The 22,830-nt window shown below is 49.8% G+C and overlaps 2 protein-coding genes across 12 annotated transcripts in view; one reads left to right on the forward strand and one right to left on the reverse strand.

Annotated features, from left to right (window-relative positions):
• Positions 1-22,830, forward strand: part of NCAPD3 (non-SMC condensin II complex subunit D3) — an 86,685-nt gene that overhangs the window by 46,186 nt on the left and 17,669 nt on the right. For 8 of the 11 annotated variants that reach the window (XR_009055532.1, XR_009055531.1, XM_057749667.1 and 5 more), the window contains 13 exons: positions 1,493-1,607; positions 1,707-1,817; positions 2,678-2,916; positions 3,564-3,643; positions 9,469-9,606; positions 9,760-9,893; positions 10,097-10,296; positions 12,474-12,584; positions 14,147-14,329; positions 14,782-14,948; positions 15,100-15,239; positions 16,075-16,152; positions 18,680-18,869. Coding sequence is in view for 9 of the 11 variants with exons in the window: in XM_057749667.1 (XP_057605650.1) it covers positions 1,493-1,607; positions 1,707-1,817; positions 2,678-2,916; positions 3,564-3,643; positions 9,469-9,606; positions 9,760-9,893; positions 10,097-10,296; positions 12,474-12,584; positions 14,147-14,329; positions 14,782-14,948; positions 15,100-15,239; positions 16,075-16,152; positions 18,680-18,869 (1,886 nt within the window). In the remaining 2 variants the exon portion in view is untranslated. Of the gene's footprint in view, positions 1-1,492; positions 1,608-1,706; positions 1,818-2,677; positions 2,917-3,563; positions 3,644-9,468; positions 9,607-9,759; positions 9,894-10,096; positions 10,297-12,473; positions 12,585-14,146; positions 14,330-14,781; positions 14,949-15,099; positions 15,240-16,074; positions 16,153-18,679; positions 18,870-18,954; positions 19,432-22,830 lie in introns of those variants that run through there. The other 3 variants (XM_057749670.1, XM_057749668.1, XM_057749665.1) reach the window with 3 other exon arrangements.
• JAM3 (junctional adhesion molecule 3) overlaps positions 19,530-22,830 on the reverse strand; it is a 61,452-nt gene continuing 58,151 nt past the window's right edge. Inside the window, exon 9 of the mRNA XM_057749683.1 lies at positions 19,530-22,570. Within this exon, the coding sequence (XP_057605666.1) occupies positions 22,535-22,570 (36 nt within the window). The 3' untranslated portion in view covers positions 19,530-22,534. The remainder of the gene's footprint in view (positions 22,571-22,830) is intronic.

Here is a 22,830-nt window from a genome sequence, read left to right on the forward strand (position 1 = left end):
TGACTGTCAACAAATCGTGGTGATTCTGATTCCAGCATCTGACACTGTCCAGTGAGGGCAGTGATGAGCTGCTTTTTGCTGCCCTTCAGGCTAGGCCATCATTTAGCCCAAACTGGCCGTTTTCCTCATCTGTTTGAAAATTAGAGCACCTCCCTTCTGTGTTCAATTCCTGCTTTGCCCCCTCGCACTTGTACCTGGGGATCAATGGCCATGTTTAGGTCTGTTGGAGGAGAAGACCCTTTGTGCTGGAACATTAATCCTCACCCAGTTCAGTAATAAAAATATCCTAATCAATGGGAACCCAGATGTTCTGGGTCACAGGCCACAATGTATAGAGAGGCCCCAAACCAGGGTTTCTCTGGAGGGTCTTGCTCTGCTAATTTGTCTGGGATTTCCTACCCAATCTAAGAAAAACACTTACTATGACCAGTGAGTTTTCTCTGCTAAGATTTTTTTTCTGTCAAATATGGCACCAAAATCTACTCTTCGGTCAAAATATATGGAGAAGTTTGCCCTATATGTATTGTTTACTTCACTGTTCTTTAAATATAATTCAAATATTCTGTTAATCCACTAAGATACAGTATATTCTCTTTAAACACACATATCCTTATTATTAGCTTTCTTACTCTAAAGTGCCTTTATTTAACATTTTACTGTTTATTTAGCGTCACCCTTGTATTTTTACGATTAAAAGAACAGTATTACTTAACTGTTAAGCTGAATGTTCTTAAAGACACAGTAGTGGTGGCTTGAGGAAGCAAATTCTCCTAAGTTTTGGTAGGAGTCTTACTAGTAAGCTAACCAGGAGGACAATTTGAAAGTGAGTTGAAAGTGTGCAACAGGCTGTATGCCCTCTCACCCTGCACATCCCTTCTGAGGAAGCAGAACAGTGTCCCAGGGCGCAGAGGTGTCCGTCAGAGCTGATGCAGACAGGAAAGGATTAGGTCAGTGTAAATGTGTGGTAATAGTGTGGTAAACTTTGATGACATTCATAGTTTTTAACGTACTTATGTAGTCATTAAATAAATTTATCACACATATTGACATGAAAGGGTGCCTGATACTGAAATTTAGAATCATAAACTTCAACCTAGTATGATTGGTAAGTGTGCGAGAAAAGCAAACATGAAGCCCTGTAACATAAAAATACTTTGAAAAGAAAGTCATACAGAAAAACAAGGATGGTACCTGTGGGTGGTGGGATTGTAAGTCAGCTGTTCTGTGTCCCATTTACCCGGAAGCAACGCAGTTCACCCTGTTATCACAGCACCCCTTTGACTTGCAGGAGTATCTAGATATAAATGATAAAACTATATGGTCACCCTAATTTAAGCAGTGACTGAATTTTTACTATGGCTGTATGTTGTTATGGGGGGAAAGTCATTTAATTTGGGGGACAAAAAAAGTACTCGACTGACATGGCCTTAATCTAGCTAGAGTTCATTTTTCTTTTGCCTTATTCTTACTGCAGAACCAATTCTTTTTGCAGGTGAAGTACATTTTCACCTTAGGAGATGTAGCCCAGCTCTGTCCAGCCAGAGTGGACAAGAAAGCCTTCCTGCTGATCCAGTCCATCCTGGCTGCTTCTGCCAGTGCGGAGCATTGTAAGTCCCTTGGAGTGCCCTCCACACCTGCTGCCTCAGGGCTGGGTTAACCCTGGAGTGGTGCAGCAAGCCCTTCCCTCCCTCTCTTCCTTCCTGTAGTGACCTCGTCGGACCCAGGTGGCAGTGAGGCTGCAGCCTCCCAGCCCCTCTCCCAGGTCCGGGCCTCTGTCATGCCCTCCATGATCAGAGCACACGCCGTCATCACCCTGGGTGAGTAAGGAAACATGGGGCAGCCTCTCCATTTGTGTGTTGTGTCTTTTATACTCATAATGTAGTACCATGAAGTCTGTTCTTCAAGAACTGTATACCAGGCACTGCACTGAGTTCTGGGAATGAAGAAATAAGTTTGCAGTTCATGTCATAAAGAGCTGGTTTATTTGCTGCTTTCCATGAACTCACATTGTTGTTCATCTAGACAATACTGACTTCTGTCAGTCTTCACAAAAAAGTTTGAAATTTTTTTGTGATTGTGTATTTTATGCTCGATACAAGTTACAAAATATTTTGTGATGATGGTAATAATGGTTATTTTTCAAAAATCTCAGAACTGTAAATAAGAGCAAAATGTTTCAGGCCAAAAAAAAAAACCAACCATATAAACACAAAAGTCCACAACAGCCTTCCCTCTCCTAACTATGAACAAGAAATGAAATAACTGACATGATCATGTATTTACCTAGCTCAGATTTCAAGTTCATTATTAATCTTTTTAGCTTCTATCGATTGTGTATATAATCAGAAGTAAAAAAATATCATCAATTACATTTTATTGGTCATTTTCCGGGTAAGTTGATAATTCCAAAATTGAGATGTTGACGTTAAGAAAAAAGGAAGATGATTTTACTGCAGTGAAGGAACGTCTCAGAGCGTCTGTCTCGTGAAACCCCAGCGGGGTGGTATTTTGAGCTTCTTAATATTTAGTATGGGTCTGTCTGCCTTTGATTTTTTGTTTGTGATTGTTGATGTGATGTTTTAACTTTGATTAAATAAAATCCATAGCAAGATACAGCTGGAGAAAATGTAAGGCAGAGAATGAGAGCAGAGTCAGGGTCTCTTTCTCTCCGTGGCAGGGAAGCTGTGCTTACAGCACGAGGATCTCGCAAAGAAGAGCATCCCGGCCCTGGTGCGGGAGCTGGAGGTATGCGAGGACGTGGCCGTCCGCAACAACGTCATCATTGTCCTGTGCGACCTCTGCGTCCGGTACACGGTCATGGTGGACAAGTACATCCCCAACATCTCCGTGTGTCTAAAGGACTCGGACCCGTTCATCCGCAAGCAGACACTCTTCTTGCTCACCAACCTCCTGCAGGTGTGCACGGGGCTCGCCCGGCCAGCCCAGCTGCTCCTGTTCAGGCAGCTAAGCAGCGTAGGAGCCGGGCTGCGTTGTAGCGGTGTCACAGTTACTAGCCTCACTTGTGGTTTCAAATATCACTCTTACGACATTCTGGACAGACTTTTAAACAGATTGTTACTTCCTAATATTCCTTCTGGGTGTTTGTTCAGAGATCCTGTTGTGCAGGGAAAAGTTGTGTTTACAAATAGCACATAGAGAAAAGCACATATTGACGAGTAGGTCTGTTTCCGATTCTGTGAACGGTCAGTGTTCCCAGACGGACCTCATCTTTTGTATAATGAGGACCCTCGCACTTGCCCAGGCGACCCCACAGACCTGCTCCGAGAGCCCGGGGAGATGTGTCTGCGTGGACAGAGCTTGAGAGCATATGTGTAGCCTGATGTAAAGGGAAAATACTGTTCTTTCTCTGAGTTGTGTGTCTGTTCTGGTGCGTCCGTGCCCTCACTGTCTCGTGTGTGATGCGGCCGCCTCCCCACAGGCACGGGCGCTGAGTTGTGGTCGAGCTGTCCTGCCCGTGCTCTCTCACGTGAGCGCCCACAGCCTGGGGACAGAGGGCTGTGTGCTGAGGCCTCTGTAAGCATGTGCCTTCCTCTCTCGAGCAGGAGGACTTCGTGAAGTGGAAGGGCTCCCTGTTTTTCCGGTTTGTCAGCACACTGGTGGACTCGCACCCAGACATCGCCAGGTGAGCCTTTTCCCTCAAGCCAGGCAGCTGAGTGATTGGCCTAGTTTCTGGGAAAGATCTCTCTTCTTTAAAATTGGTTTAGAGTTGCTTTATTTAGGATTTAGTGAACTTTTGGCAGTTGCCAGAAAATTAGCTGATTTTTAAAATACTAAACTGTGGAAGAAAGCTTTAGTTTTCGTGTAGGTTTAAAAACAAAAAAGCCCTTGTCCAAATTGACCATTGGATAATCCCAGTACCAACCACATTTGCTGACACTGTTGCTGAAGAGCAGTGTGAGCCACTGTCATGGTCAGCTGTCAAGAGCAGAAGCTGGTAACTGTTGATTTCTAGGCTAGTAAAATAAGAGTTCAGATTTTATTCTAAGTGCAGAAACTATAAGGAAGAAATTCTAGGCATTAATATAGAATCGCCGAGTGTGGTATCAGTGTATGCAGTTGACAAGGCTCCTTGGAAATGGGTATTTCCTGAGAATTGGACGGCAGGGGGATTGCCTGGCACTTGTTAATTCTTATCCTTCTATAATTAAAGATTTATTTTCAAGGAGTTGAGAAATGATTTCACAGAATTTGTTAACCTCAATTATATTATGTGAGTAATTCTTTTTAAAGCAAGTCTGCAATTGGAAAATAGAATGTCGAATGCATTGCAGAAGCTACCACAGTTGGGAAAAGGTCTTTACAGATTCATTAACTGTAAATAGTGTATAATAATGGATCCCTCTGGTTCTAAATATGGTCACCAGTGGTTTACTCTGAGTTCCATGAAAGGATTTCTGTTCAGTTTCCTTTGGGTATATTTTTCCAAGGAGGAAAATTTTACATAATAAACTGGTAGAAGGTTAAGGTTCTAATTAGCACTTCTAGAGTCAGAGTGGAAAGCTAAGGCTACTATGCATTCTTTTCTTTGTATAATTGGGAGAGAGATGTGGCAGCTATGCCGTGCCCTCTCATCTTCCACCTCTGCCCCAGGCTCGCTCTGTGGCCTGTGTGCCACGTGGGTTCCAGGAGCAGGCAGGAGCACCAGTGCTGGGGGGCCTTTGGGAGGACGCGCCCAGAAGGAGAGGTTGGGTACTTAACCTGCACATCCGTGTCTTCCCCACTTGTGTCAGCTCCTCCACATGTACATTACAGCCTTGCTCACTACGTAGAACACACACAGGACCTGTTACACAGGTGATGAGAGCACGAGTCAGAAGGAAATTAGAAGGAAATTAGAAGGAAAGGCAGACGTCTCCACTGTAGTGAGCATTTCAGTTCCTCTGGTAGCATTTTTCTCCCTCCCCCTTAAATCTTTCCTTTTTATCCCAGCGTTCTGAGTTTGTTTGAACCATGGTAAAAACGTGGAGCATGATTTGAAAAGCAACTAATTTAAATTATCTGTTCCCCTACTTCTAGGCCAGAGATCAGGCCTATCTGCTGACTTTAAACACATTAATTTTTCCATTATGTATCTGCTAAAACAGATCTTCCCAAGAGACTATTGCGGCAGAACCCTGTGAATTTATTTTTGGTCCAGGTGGATTTCCTGACGATTCTGGCATGAGCAAAATTGCGTGACATTTTTTTAAAATTAATGTTTATTGGAGTATAGTTGATTTACAGTGCTGTGTTAGGTTCTGCTGTACAGCAAAATGAATCAGTTATACGTATACATATATTCACTCCTAGATTCTTTTGTCATGTAGGTCATTACAAAGTATTGAGTAGAGTTTCCTGTGCTGTGCAGTAGGTTTTTATTAGTTATCTGTTTTATATATAGTAGTGTGTATATGTCAGTTCCAGTCTCCCAATTTATCCCTCCCCATCTTTCCCCTCTTGGTAACCATAAGTTTGTTTTCTACATCTGTGATTCTGTTTCTGTTTTGGAAATAAGTTCACTTGTACCATTTTTTTAGATTCCACCTATAAGTGATATCACAATACTGTCTTTCTCTGTCCAACTTACTTCACTTAGTATAATAATCTCTCGGTCTATCCATGTTGCTTCAAATGGTGTTATTTCATTCTTTTTTTATTTCTGAATAGTATTCCATTGTATATATATATACCACATCTTCTTTATCCGTTTCTCTGTCTGTGGACATTTAGGTTGCTTCCATGTCTTGACTGTTGTAACCAGTACTGCAGTGAACAGTGGGGTGCATGTATCTTTTCGAATTACGGTTTTCTTGCATGACATTTTTTAATTGGTCTTATAAACCCCCAATATGAGGGCTACAAAATTGTATGACCTGTTTCCCCATCTGTCCACTAGGTGGTGCCGGTGTAGCACAGCAGTCAGGGTGATTGCCAGGTTACAGGTGGGCTGTTTCAGGGGAGTTGGGCAGATACTGGGGACGACGAGCAAGAAGGCTGGGGCCGGAGGGGTTCATGGCAGACGGTGACAACAGTGATGGGCCACTGGGATAAAAAGAGAAGGCAGAGGTGGCTTGGTTGGGGAGAAAAGGGAGGAACTGAGGATCCAGAGGGCTCAGTGCAGGACAGGTGAGGGGATGAGGCAGTCAGAAAGCTACACGGGTCAGCAGGTGGGTTGTCTGACCTGAAAAGTAGGGGCTCCAGGTGTTGTGACACAGAGTCCCAGGGGACAGGGTGTAGTCCCTGTAGTCGATGATGCTGGGAGAACAGAAGGCTGTGTGGACACTGAAAGTGCTCTGAGAGATTGTCCCAGGTCATCTGGGCTATTGGAACAAGTGCCACAGACTAGGCAGCTGATAAACAGCAGAAACGGCCCACCCTATTTGGAGGCAGGGAGTCTGAGGTGAGGGCCTTTCAGAGAGCAGATTTCTCACCCTGTCATCCGGCACCGTCTCCTCATGCAGCTGACGGGAAGGAGGGATTCCAGGGCTTCGTTTATAAGATGCTCACCACGTTTGTGAGAGCTCTGCCCTCGTGACCCAGTCACCTCCCAGAGGCCTCCTTCCTAATACCACCCCCTCGGGGGCTCGGTTTCCAACACAGGAATTCAGGGTGACACAAACTAGGATTCAGACCATAGCAGTGTTGTTGGGGTTTGGAATGGAGAAAACCAGGAAGCACTCAGTAAGCAGTCTAGGGCGAAACAGACGCATGGCAGGAGCGTCCAGAGGAAATGCTGAGCCTCACTTGAACCTGGTGGAGGACATGGTTTCTCACCAGCAGCCGGCCCTCTCCCCCTTCCCCATGCCCTCCGCCAGCCACCTTCTGCTTCAGATCACTTTTGGCAACACATTCTGTATGGTTTCGATAACATCTGTCCACCTGGTAGAACACGGGCTTCCTGGAGCAGCAGGGGTTGTTTTGTTTACTGCTGTATTCCCTGAATCTGAAAGAGCTTGAAACCGAGGAGATACTCAGTGGACATTTGGTAAGTGGATGAATGAAAATATCAGGGGGGAGTGTGGTCCTCGTGCCCGGACTGTGGGTCCTTGGAGGACAGCCAGCTTGTTTATGAAGAGGAAGGACGGAGTGGGAAGTGGTCAACACGTCGTGGAACCAGGACCACAGAGCACACAATGGGAAGATTGCAGGCGGGAAAGGACCTGGAACATGAGCCTGGGATCACAGCGATGAGAGTCGGAGAGCGAGGGGGTGTGGGTTCATGATAGTGGATGCAGGAAATTGATCCTGGTATGGATGGCTCTGAGCCCCTGTCCCAGTCTGAGAATGGCCAGATCAGGACTATGAGTCCATCCACAGCGGCCTTCACTGAGCAGATACCAGCTTCAGAGTAGCATTTGCTCGGGAAGACATCTGAAAGAAGTGAGATTATTAATGATTCCTGCTAAATCTAAAAAAGGAGTGAACTTCCCTGGTGGTCCAGTGGTTAAGACTCTGGGCTCCCAATGCAGGGCTCCCAGGTTTGATCCCTGGTCAGGAAACTAGATGGGGCATGCCGTGACGAAGAGCCTGCATGCCACAGCTACAAGATCTCCAATGTTGCAACTAGGACCCAGCACAGCCAAATTAATTAATGTTTTAAAAAAGAAAAATCCAAAAAAGGAGGTGATCAGACTGCTCTTCCCTTGTAGCCTCATCAGGCTGACTGAAACTGAGATCTGGATTCTTAGTATTACTTGGGATTAGCTGGCCTTCTGTTTTACGTATGAGATGATTCCTTCCTTGTGAAATCTGCAGTGTCCCTGACTTGGTGGTGTGTTGTGTGTGGTCCCTGTTAACTGTCCTGTGGGGTGATGAGAGCAGGAAAGGGTGCTGGCCCCGGGAGGTATCACTTAGGATGCTGTTTCTTTTTTTTTTTTTTTTAATTGAGGGAATTCTTTTGCTTTATTTTATTTTATTTTTTTTGGCGCACAGGCATAGCTGCTCCGTGGCATGTGGGATCTTCCTGGAGCAGGGATTGAACCCGTGTCCTCCGCATTGGCAGGTGGATTCTCAACCACTGCGCCACCTAGGAAGCCCCAGGATGCTGTTTCTTTTAAGTTGTCAGCTGACAAACAAAAAAACCATCCCTCTTGCCAGTTGGTCAGGTCTGGTAATCTGTGTCTTAATCCAGTCAAGGCTGAATTTTGCCCTGTGGGTTCCAGTCAACATGCAGCAGCAGGATTAGTGCTGGATTTTACCACTGACCGTGCACCTGTTTTCGTGACACTGAGTCCTGGATTTGCTTTCAGCCCTGGCATCCAAATCCTTCGCATAATTTGTTACACTGTGGAATTTGTACAGTTGGTTAAGGCGGTTATTCACCAGAGTGCTTACCCATCAGTCACTACCTGTACGTGTTCTTGACCTAAAGTGAGTAGATGAGCATTTGATGTCAATTCGAAGCTCAAAGCAGCCTGTCTTCTTGCAGAAGCTTCGCTGGATTCTGTCTGGTTGTACATTTTCATAGGGTTGACTTTAAGTCTGGAGATAAAATTTGGGCAGCCGTGAAAACCCATGAAGTTAGCCCATGAAGGATTAACTGTCATCAGATATCTCGGGTGAAGTCAGGTTGTTTTGTTTATTTAGTTGTTTTCTGCATCTGTTGTCACTGCCGGTTTAGCAGAGTAACCTTGTCAGGAAAGGTGACCGCTGTTGGCAGCGGCACTTCACCGTCAAGCTCTCTGACCTGCCTCCTCTGACTTGCAGTGGGTGTGTGTGCTGCGAACAGACTGATTTCATCTTTAGCCTTAACGAGAGCCTCGGGAAGGGGCTCTCCTGGGGTCCCACGCGTCCTAAGGCCAAGAACCAAGTGTTCAGGCTGTTCTTGTCACTGCCTACCACCCCTCCCAGCTCCGTGAGAGTGGCGGGGCTCCTGTTGGGTGGAAATTGCATTTACCTCAAAAAAGATGTGAACATATTGGTCTGGCCGGTGTGACTAGATCAGAGCCAGCACCTGTCGCCTCGGGCAGACCCCGAGTGGAGGCCGGGCCTGGGCATTCCCTCTCCTGTCCGCATGCACCTGCTTTGGGGACTCTGGGTGCTGGGCCCTGTGTGTCCCTCTGCAGCCTGGGTCGAGTGGTCGCCGCCTGTGGAGGGTCCTTGTCCTGCTGACCTGAATTAACCCGCTCTTGTGCTTAATCCCTATCCTCAAGAGAGTTCAGAGTTCAAGTTGGGGTGGGAGGCCAAGGTTCACTCCAGGTGGTTATGGCCAGCGGGTCAGCCTGAAGGAGTGGTTTGGCGGTGGGGCGGAGTCCCACATGTGAGGTGTAGCTGAGTGACAGCAGCCCATGAGCTTTGCAAGGAGAGCTGATGGGACGTGGGTTCACAGGCAGGACAGGCCAAGGAGCCGAGTGTGATGGGAGCACAGCTGTCGCCCACCCTCTCCATGGTGTCCTCTGTTGCAGGGTCTTGGTGTGACTTAGAGGCTGTCTGCCAGTAGCACACAATCCCCCGTCCCCTTCTCCACAGCACCGGGAAGTTCTGCCTGGCCCACCTGCTGCTGAAGAGGAATCCTGCCATGTTTTTCCAGCACTTCATCGAGTGCATCTTCCACCTCAGTAGCTATGAGAAGCACGAGAAGTACAACAGGTTCCCCCAGTCAGAGAGGTCAGCACTGCTGGGGGTGAGGGGGTGCTGGGACAGGTGGCATCACCTCCTGGGTGTGCTGGCACCCCAGCGGGCAGCTCGGGCTACCCTTGGAAGTGCCTTCCTCTCAGCCTCACCCGTGGGCTGTGCTGAGACGGTCCCGTTCTCCCCTAGAGAGAAGCGTCTGTTCTCCCTGAAGGGGAAGACAAACAAGGAGAAGCGGATGACAATCTACAAGTTCCTCCTGGAGCACTTCACAGACGAGCAGCGGTTCAACATCACTTCCAAAATCTGCCTCAGCATCCTGGGTAGGACTGGCCTGAGTGGGGGATAAGACATGTGTGAAGTGAACTGCTGAGTGGCAGCAGCCTACATGCTCTGCGGCCAGGAGGGCCCTTAGGTCTTTGGCTGTCAGTTGTGCCGTGTAGGCCAGGGGGCCACCGGCTCTGTACATCCCCCCTCCCCCCACCCCAGGCAGCATTTCTCAGAAGCCCCTCTCTGCTTCCTCCAGCGTGCTTTGCAGATGGCATCCTACCCCTGGACATGGAAGCTAGTGAGCTGCTATCAGACACGTTTGAGGTGCTCAGCTCAAAGGAGATCAAGCTGCTGGCTATGAGGGCTAAGCCGGACAAGGACCAGCTCGTGGAGGAGGAGGACCTGGCCTTGGCCAATGTGGTCATGCAGGAGGCACAGAAGAAGCTCATCTCCCAGGTGAGTGTGCTGCTCCTTAAAGGGGCCTGTGTGCTTCCGCCCCCTGAATCCAGTGGTCTGCCAAGGCCCCGCTTCATTCTTACCAGTATCCTGAACGCTCACCCCGATGGGGGCTGTTCTCCATCTGCACCCATGGCTCCTGCAGCTCCTGTAAGCCTGGACCTGTCCGTCTGTGACCTGGGTGTGCCATGGGCATCTCAGGCAGAATCACTCATCCCTTCTTCCTCCTACGTGTCTCTCTGTTGTGGAGAAGGGCACCTTTATCTACCAAGTTGTCCTAAAGGGAGTTCGGCAGGCCACGCACAGCCCTGCTTGGCCAGTGCATGTGAGGATTGGGGTTTGAACAAAAGCTGGGTTGCTGTGGTCCTCACCAGGCCCAGCCTCTGGTATCAATGTCCAGGGCATTGCCACCTGAGCCCTGAAGACTTCTGAGCCCAGTGGAGTGGACTTTGGTCACATCCATTGTGTCCACAGGTCCTGTCCATTCATCTCACAAATCCATCTCTCTCATGTTCCCACTAGCTCTGCATTTATTTAACCTGTACCGTTACCATCTCTTGTTTCTTTTTGTTCTGGGTTGTGCACCGCTTTGCTGCCAGAGCACTCTTTCTTAAGTGCAAATTTGATCCTTTTATTCTCTGCTTAAAATAGACTGAGGCAGAGGGGCAGCAGAGGACTTCAGAGGCCATGGATCGCGGGTGATTATCTAGATGCAGTGTTGGTTACTCAGCATATACTTTTGCCAAAACTCATTGATCTGTTCACTTAACGTGGGTAAATTGTATGGTATGTAAGTTACACCTCACTAATGATATCTTTAATAAGTGGGCTGGTGGCTTCTTGTCACCTTCTAGATAAAATCCCAATTCTTCTTCAAGGCACACGGAACTCCTGTGTGTGTGGCATGCCCTTCCCTCCACGCCCCTTCCCATCCCTCCAGTCTGCTGACTCCAGGCATCCGCAAAGACATTCTCTCCTGCCTTTGCGCACTGCCGCTTCTGCCTGTGGTGCCCTCTAGCCCACCCCGTCCCCCCCTGCTGCCACCTAATCTCTGCACATCCCAAGGGGCTTCCCTGATACACATCCCGCCCTGCTCCTTGCCTTCTGGGCATCCCTCCTCCAGAGTCACTTAACACCCTGCCACTTGTCACCTGGCCACACATTGTAACACGCAGCCTGGCCTAGAAGTAACTTGAAGGCAAGAGTTTTGGCTTCATTTTTGTATCCCCGGAGGTTAGCCTTGTGTCTGGTACAGAGAAGATGTTGGATGGTATTTGTGGAGTGAATGCATGTAAGCCACTTTTTAAGGCTATCCCTTTACTTAGCCTCTGATCAGACTCATCTTTATTAAATTATTTATTCCTTTAGTCTTTGCCCTCCTGTTTCAAGAACTCTGATAAGGCCTTTTAGAAATGACTGGATTATAAGTAAGGAACATATACTAGTGACTTTAAGTGAGAAGGAAAAGAATAATTTTCAGATTCAGAATGATAGTCTTGCCTATGTGGGTTACTATAATGAGTTATTTGTAACTCTAAGAGATTTATTGCAGAGGTTTGTGGTTAGTGATCGCTCTTGGTGAAGACTACAAAGGCACTGTGTAAATACCCAGCACGTTTCTAAATGTGTGCACAGTTAGAGGGACATGCAAACAGTCTCCAGGCCTGGCCCCTCCCATGTCACCTTCCCACCTGCAGGGTGTCCCCAGTCCCAGGGAGGACGTTGCGAGGAGGGGCCCAGCAAAAAGCCAGGCGTCTGTGGTGGGGTCGTGGGGAGGTTTGGAGCTTGTTGTCAAGTTCTTCATTCAGTTGACCCTTGAGTAATGCAGGAGTTGGGGCACCAACACCCCTCCTCCTCCCATGTGGTTGAAAGTCTCTATTACTTACAGACCAGAGTTGTTCAAGGGTCAGCTGTATTTCTAGTTTCTTTTTCTTGTTTAGAATTAAGAACACTACTTGTCTGCATCCTGCTTTACAAAGCCCTCTGAGCGTTTTGGAGATAATGGTTTTATAGTCTCCTCAGCCAAGGTGGCGTTCCTCTCCAATCCCCAGGATTATATCAAAAGTAAAAAGTAAACTTACATCATGTACGAGATTGGCCACTCAGGAACTAGGCCGAGGGAAAGGCTTTGTCTTTCAGAACTTCGTGCATCTCAGTTTTTGTTTGTGTTACCACAGGTTCAGAAGAGGAATTTCATAGAAAATATTATTCCAATTATCATCTCCCTGAAGTCTGTACTAGAGAAGAATAAGATCCCAGCTCTGCGGGAACTCATGCACTATCTCAGGGTAAAGACGGCCTTGGGCTTTGTGGTTGGTGCTCCTCCACCCCCGCCCACCCCCCTTGGTTACTCAGCACGTCCTGAGGTCCTGACCGTGGGTCCATCCAGGCTCATAGCTGTGCCCCAGGCCAGCCTTTGACTGGGGGAGAAGACAGGTAGACTGCAGCTTCCATGGAAGCTGGTCCTGCCTTTTTTGGGCAGTTGAGTCTGTGTCCTTGCTGACAGTTAGGTTCAGTTTTGAAGCTTCTCAGCTGTGACCACAGACAGAGCCCTTGTCTTAGTTCACTTTGTGTGGAATAAAGCAGAAACGCTCATTGTTTAATTTAGGACTCTTACCTCCAGTGCTGTCTCTGGGTTACCAGTCAGGAGATGCTGCCCAGGGCAGTGGCCTCTGGGCATCCTGATCCTAGTCTACGCAGTAGGGAGTGCAAATGCGCAGAGCGGACATAAATGACACCTTGCGCCTCTCTGCAGAATCTTTCAGTCAGAAAGAACTGCAGCGTTTTTTTCCTTTCTGTTTACACTTTGCTATTTTTTTCCTCAAAAAAATGCTAAGAATCCTTTTTTCTCCAAAAAGGACTCTGACAATTACATTGAATGTGATTTTTCAAATATGTCTTTATCCTACAGAGTGAAAGTGGGAAAGATAGGCTGGCTGTGGAGAAAATGAGGACTTTGGGTCACTCATATTTTTCTTGCCCTGGTAAACCACAGAAAGGAATAAAAAGAGTTTAGATCCTAGGTAGACTCCTTAAACATGTGAGGAGAGTAAGACCCTGTTTCTGAGCACACCCTGAGCACAGCCACATGGCTTTATCTGAGGAGTGCAGCACAGCTTCGTGTGGACCCCACTGGAGGAGCTCCTGAGGTTTTCTCTTCCACCTGGGAGCCCCCCGGGTGGCTAGAGGACTGGGCAGGTCTCCTCCTCTCATGGTTGGGGCCACACTAGATCTTTTCTCCCTCCAGCACGTTAGGGAAAATAGTTTCTTCCTCATGGCAGAGAGGCTGGGTCCTAGCATCCGTCCTTAAGACCTGAGAGCATCCTCACCCAAGGACTTACAGATGGCTCCAAGCCGCAGCTGCGTCCCCTGAGAAAGTCGGTGTGGACGGCTCCCCGTGGCCGGCTGCAGCCAGGACACCATGTATCCCCCACCCCCTGATCTCTGGCTGGGATTCCTGAGGGGCTGCCTCGTGGCACCTCAAGACCCTTTGAACTGGTGGTGACCCAAAGCCAAGCCAGGCTGCCCAGATACACCCCCAACCCCATCCAGCTGTCAGGGCAGTTCCGTGCTCTGTGATGGGGCTGCTTTAGGCTAAGATTGTGAGATTCCATGTTACCTGGCAGATACTCGGGAAGCATCCAAGAGATCAGGCCCCTACTCGTGTGGTCAGTATAAGTGCAGTCGGCACTTCCTGGGAAAATACCACCTGTCACCCGTCTGTCAGTGTAGTGGAAACTGTCTGCTCTCAGCATGTCCTCAGTGCTGTTCCGGTTATTGATCGTGTTATATGGGAGAGCTCATTCACTTATTCACAGGAATGCTCACGGATGCCTCGGGTCTGTTTTAGGAGGTGATGCAGGATTACCGAGATGAAATCAAGGATTTCTTTGCGGTTGACAAGCAGCTGGCCTCAGAGCTTGAGTATGACATGAAGCGGTACCAGGAGCAGCTGGCGCAGGAGCAGGAGCTGGCAAGGCAGGCCAACGCAGACAGGGCAGCTGCGGGCGCCGAGGGGGCGCAGCCCGGGCAGGTGGGCAGGCTGCCCCTCTCCAGTCTGCTCCCTGCCACCCGTCTCCCCAGCATCCACGTGTGAGCGCAGTCATCTGAGTGAGGCCCTCGGGTGGCCGCATGTTCCCATGTCCTATGGGACACCATGGCCCAGGGCCTTCCCTCCGTCGCCCCTGCCCATCCAAAAAGTCACTGCATCCCATTGGGGGAAGTGTGCAAGTTCCTGGACAGTGAGGACCCCAGTGAGGGTCCTTGTTCTTCGATGACGGAGAACCCAGTCTCCCCTGCAGCCCCCCTCGGGGTGAGCTGCTCCCCGCAGAAGCCCTGACAGACCTGCAAGCTCCGTGCAAGGCAGCTGCTGGGGGCCCAGGTCTGACACGGTTTTGAAATGGATTCCTCTGGACCTGCTTAGAGGGTGTAAAGATTCCTTGATATTAAGTGTTGGAAGATATGTAGTCTATTTCTCTTCTGCAGCAGGCTGTTCCAAGTTTGGAAACAACGCCAGCTCCTGCCAACCGAGAAAATGGCACCATGGCCACCGCCGCCAGCCAGCCGTCCACATCCAGGCCCCGCGCTGCCCAGATGCCTGCATCTCTGTCCCTGGACACTGGGCCGCTGAAGAGGCTGGTGCCCAAAGCCAGGTGTGCATCGCCAAGTCATCACATCCCAGAGGCGGTCCCCCTGCCTCGCCGGACTCCTTGAGCGTCATCTGCATGTTGGTGGGGATTGGGCCCAAAGGAGGATGAGGGCGCGTTTCACCTCCGTGTTTCACTGGTGTCTTTGTGCCAACAGGCCCATGTCACCGAGCACCATCGCCATCCTGAATTCCGTCAAGAAGGCCGTGGAGTCGAGCGGTCGGCATCGCAGCCAGAGAGGGGGGCTGCTGCCCTTCACCCTGTGTGCCGAAAGCCCCGGCGAACCCAGCGACCGTGGTGAGTCCACCGGGTGGCTCCAGGGCTCACAGAGACTTGGGCCCCCTTCTCCTTCCCCATCAAAATAGTTCTGTTTGTTGTCTTTAAACAAGCAACTTTGACTGGGGACTTGGGGTCACAGGGAGTGAAACAATCCTATTTATGATGGAAGATCGGGAAAATGGGGTGATATGGAGACCCAGCCGTAGCGGTGAGGGGTGTGTCTGTGGTTCGTGTATGCAGTTGTGGTGGAGGTTGCATGGCTTTGTAACCATCCTGCGCACAGTCCCACAATCACAGTAATATGGGGAGGGCTTCTCATCACCTTTCCCCACCCAGTGCCTTGGCAACCACGACATGTTGCTCACCTGCCCGTTCCTGGAAATATAGGTTTTTTTCAACTTTTTGAAACAAAGCACATCACAGTGACCATCCTGGAACATACGGTTTTGTATGTGTGTGATCTCTAGGATTAACCCCCGTGAATATTTTTAACCTCTTGATGGTGTCACACTGTCATCTCCAGTTCCCTTCAGTGACGCCCCTACCATGACCCATGAGAGCCCAGGTCCTACAGGGAAACACAGGTTTCCTAATTTTTCATTTTCTTTGCTGAGCTTTATAGACCAAAAATCTTAATTTTAATTTCCATTTGTTTGAATCTCAGTGAGAAAAGCCATTGTTTCTCATGCTTGTCATTTATTGGTATCTTTCTGAATTATCTCTATATAAGAACACTTTATTTGGGACACTAAGTGTATTGTGTATCTTGCAAGTGTTTTTTCTCATTGGGACGTTTTGTCTTTGGGGCTGTTTGGGTTTTTGGAGAGGTAACACTCTCCCTGTTTCATCCCAGCGTCCTCACAGGGCTTGGAGCAGGAGTCCAGTGGAGCTATTGACCTTGTAACTAAACGGGCGATCAGCACCCCTGAGCGTAAGTAGTTTGTGGGAACGAGCCCTTCATCTGACTCTGCGGCAAGTACCGCGTGTGCAGAGGGTCGCAGCAAAGCTGCTTCAGCCACGTCTCGGGGCATCAGGTCAGAATGAGTGCTCCCAAGTGATTATGACAGCACCGTAGACTGGGCACAGCTGACCGCTGGCCTCTTCTAGGTGCTTTTACACCTGGTGACTCCTCAGGTGGCTGACACTTCAGGCTGCCCACTTCAGGGGCCTGGTGTTAGCACTCGAGGGCACCGTGCATCACTGGGCTGACTGAGCCAGCTGAGGCCTCCCCTACCAGCCGTAAGGAGAGCCTGTGTCCTCTCTCTCCCATTGGGAGATTTTTCTAACGTCCTGTGCTTTCCTTCTGTTTAAAAATAGAGGTGAGTTAGAAGTGGTTTTATTCCCATTACTTGTTTTATAGCTTATCTCAAAACCCATAAAAACCATTATTTTGAGAAAATTATTACAGTATGAAGAAACTCTTGACTATGCAGAGTTTGTAGTGTGTTTGCAAGGCCCTGTGTGGCATGGCCCGTCGGCCTCCTCCCATCGCCCGCCACCTGCCGCTGGCTCTGCACCCCAGGACAGGTGGTCCTCCAAAGGATGCATCAGCCCCGCTCTCCCCGCGTCCCTGCCCTGGCCATCACCCCTTCACTTCCAGAAGCCCTGTTCAACCCTCAGGCTGGATGAGGTGCCCCCAGCCCTGCACTTGCAAGTCCTTCACCATCTGTCTGGCTTTGGTTTGTAACTGTTTGCTCTTCACTGTGTCCGGAGGCTGTGAGGGCTGCGAGCCGGTGTGATAAGGTCAGGTGGGCAGCCGAGCTGGGCGAGAACTTGGGATCGCCTGCCCCAGCCCCACTGCTCTTGGTGCTGGTCATGGGCAGCGTTACAGGAAGAGCAAGGTGAGCTGTTCCCTGTGATGCTGAGGCCTCAGAGCATCAGGCCGTTGCGCAGTGGTGCTCGCTCAGCAAGCACTCATTGGACATCTGCTGTGTTCCCACGCCCTGCCTGGTGGTTCTGTTACCTGTTAGCTCTTAGTCATCTCTAACCAGTAAGTATCCTGTCATCCAAGTCCTTTTAAGGGAGACTGATGGATGAACAGAACTCCTACCCCATCCCTCCCTGATGATGCCTGTGAATCATGACAGCTTTTGTCATGAAAAGGAGGAGTAATTTGGGCTTTTGTAGGTTGAACAGGTGTAATGTAATATATGTAAAAAGTCACCCTCTTTCAAACACAAGAGTGTGGTGTACACTCTGCTCCTGGCCTGGTGGCTGGTGCCAGATGCTGAGAGAGGGGGTGCCTCTTGCATCCTCCTGCTCATCCCCCAGTTGCTGCTCCATCCTGGCAGCGTGCACCTCGCAGGAGGCCTGGCTGCCGCCGCTCGGGTTGGCACTGGAAGGGAGACTACTTTCTCGAGTCTCTGGAATGTAAAATTCCTGGGGCTCTCTCCTCATTCTGAACCAGAAAGAAATGCTGGAAGTTCTCCTACTAGCTCTCCTTCCCCTGAGAGTTATCAGATAACTTAAGAACCCCGTGTTCTGCTTCTCTGGTTTATTAGCAGGTTCTGTCACCCCTTCTCAGGTGGGGTGACCGTGGGTTAAGTGGTCTCAGCTGTACTCTGCGTACACGGTGGTTCTGCCAAGTGGAAATGAGGGATTTTCAGGGCTATATTTTAACTGAAAATGGGGGGGCGGGCGGGATAGCAAGTCCCGCTGCCACCTGGATGTGCCGGGCTGTGCAGGGACAGGGCTCTGAGCTCTCAGGGAGCCCAGGGTCTGGACTGCAGCAGTGGAAACACCTCTGCCGCCGCCTATTAAGGGGGCATGAGTGGCTTCTGGGCCTATGGCACCGTGGATGCACCAACAGACCCCAAACCCTGGCAAGTGTGGTGACAGCGCAGCCTACCAGGTATGAGGAGGGGGCTTCACGGGGGCACTGGGGGCCAGACCTTCTGCACGCAGAGCCATCAGAATGCACACATGGATCTGGACACAGACTCACCTCTGGGGATGAGGGGACCCCAGCTAGTAAATGACAGTCGTGGCTTGATGTTTTCAGCACTTACCTTGTACCGGGTACTGTGTTAAGGACTTAACACACATGATCTCATTCAAACCTGGCAACTCCCCTGAGGGAGGTGTGTCTCTCTCCTCTAGAGATAAAGAAACTCGAGGTTCCCAGAGTACCTCACACAACCAGTGGGACAGAGAGCCTGAGTCCAAGCAAGGTGGGAGGGGAGGGGACAGGCAGGGGAGCAGCAGGGCAGCAGTGAGCGGAGGGAGAGAGGGAGCAAGCAGGGCTGCATCTGCAGGGGCCTCCAGAGGAGCGGCAGGAAGGGGGATGGACCAGAGGGGGCGCTGAGCTGCATGTGCAGGCCTCAGACACAACGGGTGGCCAGTGGGCAACCAAGGCCATGAGCGCTGTTGCTCAGAGGGCCGTCGGGGCCTGGACAGACTCGTGGCAGGACCCACACCCGACCTTGCTCACTAACCCTCCACTGTCTGTCCTCCTCCAGGGACCATCCAGAATGTCACATTCGGAGCGGGACTGAGCTACATTAGCTCACCTCGGACACCGTTTCCTATCAAAGGCCAGTGCCCCCCAGCCAGATCCACGAGCCGGGCCAGCACCCCAGGAAGTCTGGGGGTGTCGGAAGCCCCGGGCCAGGGGGACAACGTTCTGTGTCTGTCACTGCCCGACATGCCGTAAGTTCCCCCCATCCCTGCCCAGAGCTCAGAGCTGTTTCCGTTGAGGGAGTCCTGCCCCAGGTGACTCGCCCACTCCCCCCAGGCCCCCGCAGCCCCCGCAGTGGAACGTGACATCTCCTGCCAGAGGCAAGGACAGCACGGCCCCCAGGAGGTCACGCCGCAAGGCCCCCCTGAAAATGGCCAACTGACCACCGCAGCCCTTGCCCCGGAAGCTTCCACCGCAAGCACAGGACTCTCCTGCAAGTCCAGCACCGCCCGGATATTCACCTGTGTGGGTTGGTCAGCCTTTTCAGTTTCTCCTTATTAAAACCTGTAAGATACCAGAGAAATGCCTAGGCATTTCCACTGTAGCTTGACTCCAGCCTGCTGAGGCTGCTGGAGGGGCTTGCCACACTGGACTGCACACCCTGTCGTGGAGAGGCCTCCTTCGCCGGCTTCTCCCGCAGTGGTTTGTGACCCTCTTCTCGACTTCAGCCAACCTGTGTCATGTGCTGACTGTGTGCAATAAACCGAGCGATTTGTGGATTCAAAGAAAACAAAACCAAAGGAAACTTTGGACTGGATATTTTCAAATATTTTCATTCTCATAAGCTCTATTCTGGTCCGTAACACAATCCTTGAGCTTTCTCTAAGTCAAGCTTCTGTTAGCTGGTTTCAGTTCCTTATACTGAGTACATAGTTTCCCGTACCTGATGTCAAAATCTTGATTGTAATATTTTTTTTCTATTCTTATTTATAAATTTCAGACTTCTTAAAGCTCTTTCAAGTGAACAAAGGTTAAGCATGAGTACAGCCTTTGAGTATTTTTAGCACAGGGCTTTTATCGGGAGTCACTTAACTGACATAACGTGTCTAAGAAGAATTAACCAAATCTTCCCCGTTAGGGAAAAAGGACTCAATCTGTCTTTAAAGTTCAGGTCCTTTGCCTCCTCACAGCAGACATCTTGGTATAGGCTACAGTACCTGCTTAAGAAAACTCTGTGTTTCTTACCCGGAGCAGCAGGAGCACTGATGTGCAGCTAGTCTACTAAGCGCTGTTCCCGCGGGGGAGTGGCCTTAAGTTCCTCTGTTGTCACCATCAGGTAACCTTAAAACACTTGCATGTGCATGTTTTGTCCAAGAATGACCAGAAAGAAATTTGGTTGGTTCACGTTTTCAGCCCAGTTCTACAGAAGCAAAAGCACAGGGTTGCTGTTTGCATGTGGTGACGTGGTGGTTAGACAAGAAGGGAGATGTCATTGTGACGCCCCCAGCTCCTATGTGTGAACTGATACGCGTGCACGGAGTCACAGGGCTGCCCCTGAGTGAAAAACCTCACCTCCATCCAGTGCTTCAAACCTGGGGCCGTGCCTGACACAATACAGGGAGGAGAGAAATGAAGAGGCCAAGCTGCCTTTTTTTTTTTTTTTTTTTTTTTTTTTAAGAAGCTTTTATAAATGAGGTTTAAGAAACACCAACTTACAGGTATGTTAGTAGCACAAGTCTGTGGCACTGTGTACACGTGCAGCCACACAAAGGCTGCAGCAGCCAGTGTGGCCTTAGTCTCCAGCGACGTTTACATCTTAAAAGCACTCAATGCTCCTTTTCTGTCTGTGTTTTTACAGTGAGGGGCAGCGACCTCCCCGACCCCACACACTTTTCTCTCCTCTGTCAGAGCCAGGTCACATGGCACCAGGGTGGAGGTTTTAGGGCACAAGAAAGCTACTCCATCACTATGACAATCAAGATGGGGGCTGGAGCTGCCCCCACAGACAGAAGGGCACTACCCCTCTTCACCAAGAGGAGCTGAGGATGAAGGCAGAGCCTTAGGTCTATGCTCTCAAGATACAAACAGAAGACAGGTACCCCAGCATGACGAGGGGCTGCCCTCTGCTGCTGTGAATACTCCATGGCAACGTGTTCACACAACTCAGAAAAGGTCAACATAAGTCTCAAGTATTTCATTTTAAAAACCTCAAAGTATAAAAAAATTAAGACACCAAAAGTTTAATCCCAAGATGACTATGTTCTACATAAAAACCATCCTGTAACACAGTGGAGTCGGAGGCGTCCTTCTGAGAAGCTCCTTGCTCCAAAGAGTTTCATGTTAAGTTAACACAGCAGCGAGTCTGAGGCTAAGAACACCTGCTCACAAGGAACAAAGGCCTTTGGATGATGCTCCTGACACCCCCCAAAGCGGGCAGCGTCAGACACAATCAGGAAACTGCCTTTGACTCAGGCACACACTTTGCCCACCACCAGTCGGGCCGTCGCCCGGCTGCCCTTCCTGCCGATCTTCAGAGGATGGCCTAGTGGCCCCGCAGAACAACTTCCTGTGAGGCAAGACAGAACCTGTGCTGTCTGCATGGCAGAGAGGGAGAGTGGGGTTCATTGTCTTTAAAAAAATATAAATGTAGTTGACGGATTTGATTTCAAAACTGCCTCTGGCCCTGGACCATTGTATGAACTACGCAAATAAGTAAAGTGAATTTAAAAGCCAGACAGCAGGGCTGCTTTGTATCCTGAGCCATCTGCAGCCACAGAGCTCTGTGCTAGAGAAGCCAGGCTGTGTGCTACACCGAGGACCCTGCCCTGTCCTGGGTTGACCCATGTGGTATGTGAATGGCACTGTTAGGTATGGGTGATCTGCACATGGCCAGTGTTGGGGAGTCAGGAGCCAACACCACTCGGAGCAGCTGTGCAGCCCGACCCCGGAGCAGCACAGTCTGCACACCTGTGTCCACGGGTCTGGGGCAGAGCTGGTCCGATAAGCCTAAGGAAGAGGCAGCTCACTGCTAACCCAGGAGCCCCTTGAATCTCTTCTGGAGAAATGCAAACAGACCTCAGTACTCAGCTGGAATTTTCTTAAAGGTTTCCTAAGCAAATCAATGGTGTTTCCAATTGAACTAGGAGCTCCTGCCTTAAGTTGAACTTTAAAAAAAAAAAAGGTTATTTAACATTGTATGACAACTTATTTACAGTTTAAATAGAAATTTTCAATAATCAAAATACATCTTTAGCAAAAATTTAGAGTTAAAATTTTATAAAATAAACACCCATAGAAAAGCAGAACATTATATCAGTACCATTTCAGATTTAGCGTAAGATGAAGGTTTTCCTTCAATACTGAGACCCTCGGTGGATGAGCAGGGTTCCTTCAGGTAAGAAGATCCCTCCTTCTAACAAGCAATTTACCTTCCTGATTTGGGCTGTTATAAATGCTGACCCAAAAAGATTCCCCGAGATGGACACTAGGACAGTGACAGCAAAGCCTTAGGACGAAGCACCCTCGGGGCTTCTGAAGTGAAGCCAGGTCACTGCAGCTAAGGCTCAGGCTGTGAGACCCCCTCTGCCAGCCCTTGGATGCTGGTGCTGGTGCTGCCTGCCATGGGGCAGATCACCATGCCTCCCAGGCCCACGGCGCCCACCCCAAGGCCCCCCAGACCCCGATGGGGTTGGCCTTGTGAACCTGGTCACTGCTTGGCCTTGTGACTGTGCCCATCTCAAGGAAACTCTTTTATTCATGTGGCTTGTTAAAAAGTAAGAAAGGAGTAGCAGTCAACTTTGGCCAAAACAAAAAGCTTTTGCGCGCATGTCCAACCCCATCCGGCGCCCCTCATGGGGCTGCTCCTGGCAGGGTCCCCCGTGGAGGTATCCGCGTGTGCGCGCAGCTGCGCTGCCATCTAGATCACGAACGAGGACTTGTGTCTGAAGTCGCCCTGCAAGGCCAACACTGGGTTAGAGGGCAGCCGGAGACCACAAAGGGCTCAGCCGGTGGCGGGAGAGGAGCCTGACACAGCTTCTCCACAAAGTGCTCTTAGCAATGGGCGAGAGGCCTGCAGACTGAATACCCCGTGAACACACGGCCAGGGGAAGGGCTGAGGGCCTCGCGCTCTGGACCTGACTCAGAAATCTCTCCTCCTGACCAGCTTGGTTCTCGGGAATGTCATCTCCCCTGCTAGGGACGCCGCGGCATCTA

This window comes from Hippopotamus amphibius, chromosome 9 (assembly GCF_030028045.1).
Source record: "Hippopotamus amphibius kiboko isolate mHipAmp2 chromosome 9, mHipAmp2.hap2, whole genome shotgun sequence".
In the NCBI taxonomy this organism is placed as follows: Eukaryota; Metazoa; Chordata; class Mammalia; order Artiodactyla; family Hippopotamidae; genus Hippopotamus; species Hippopotamus amphibius.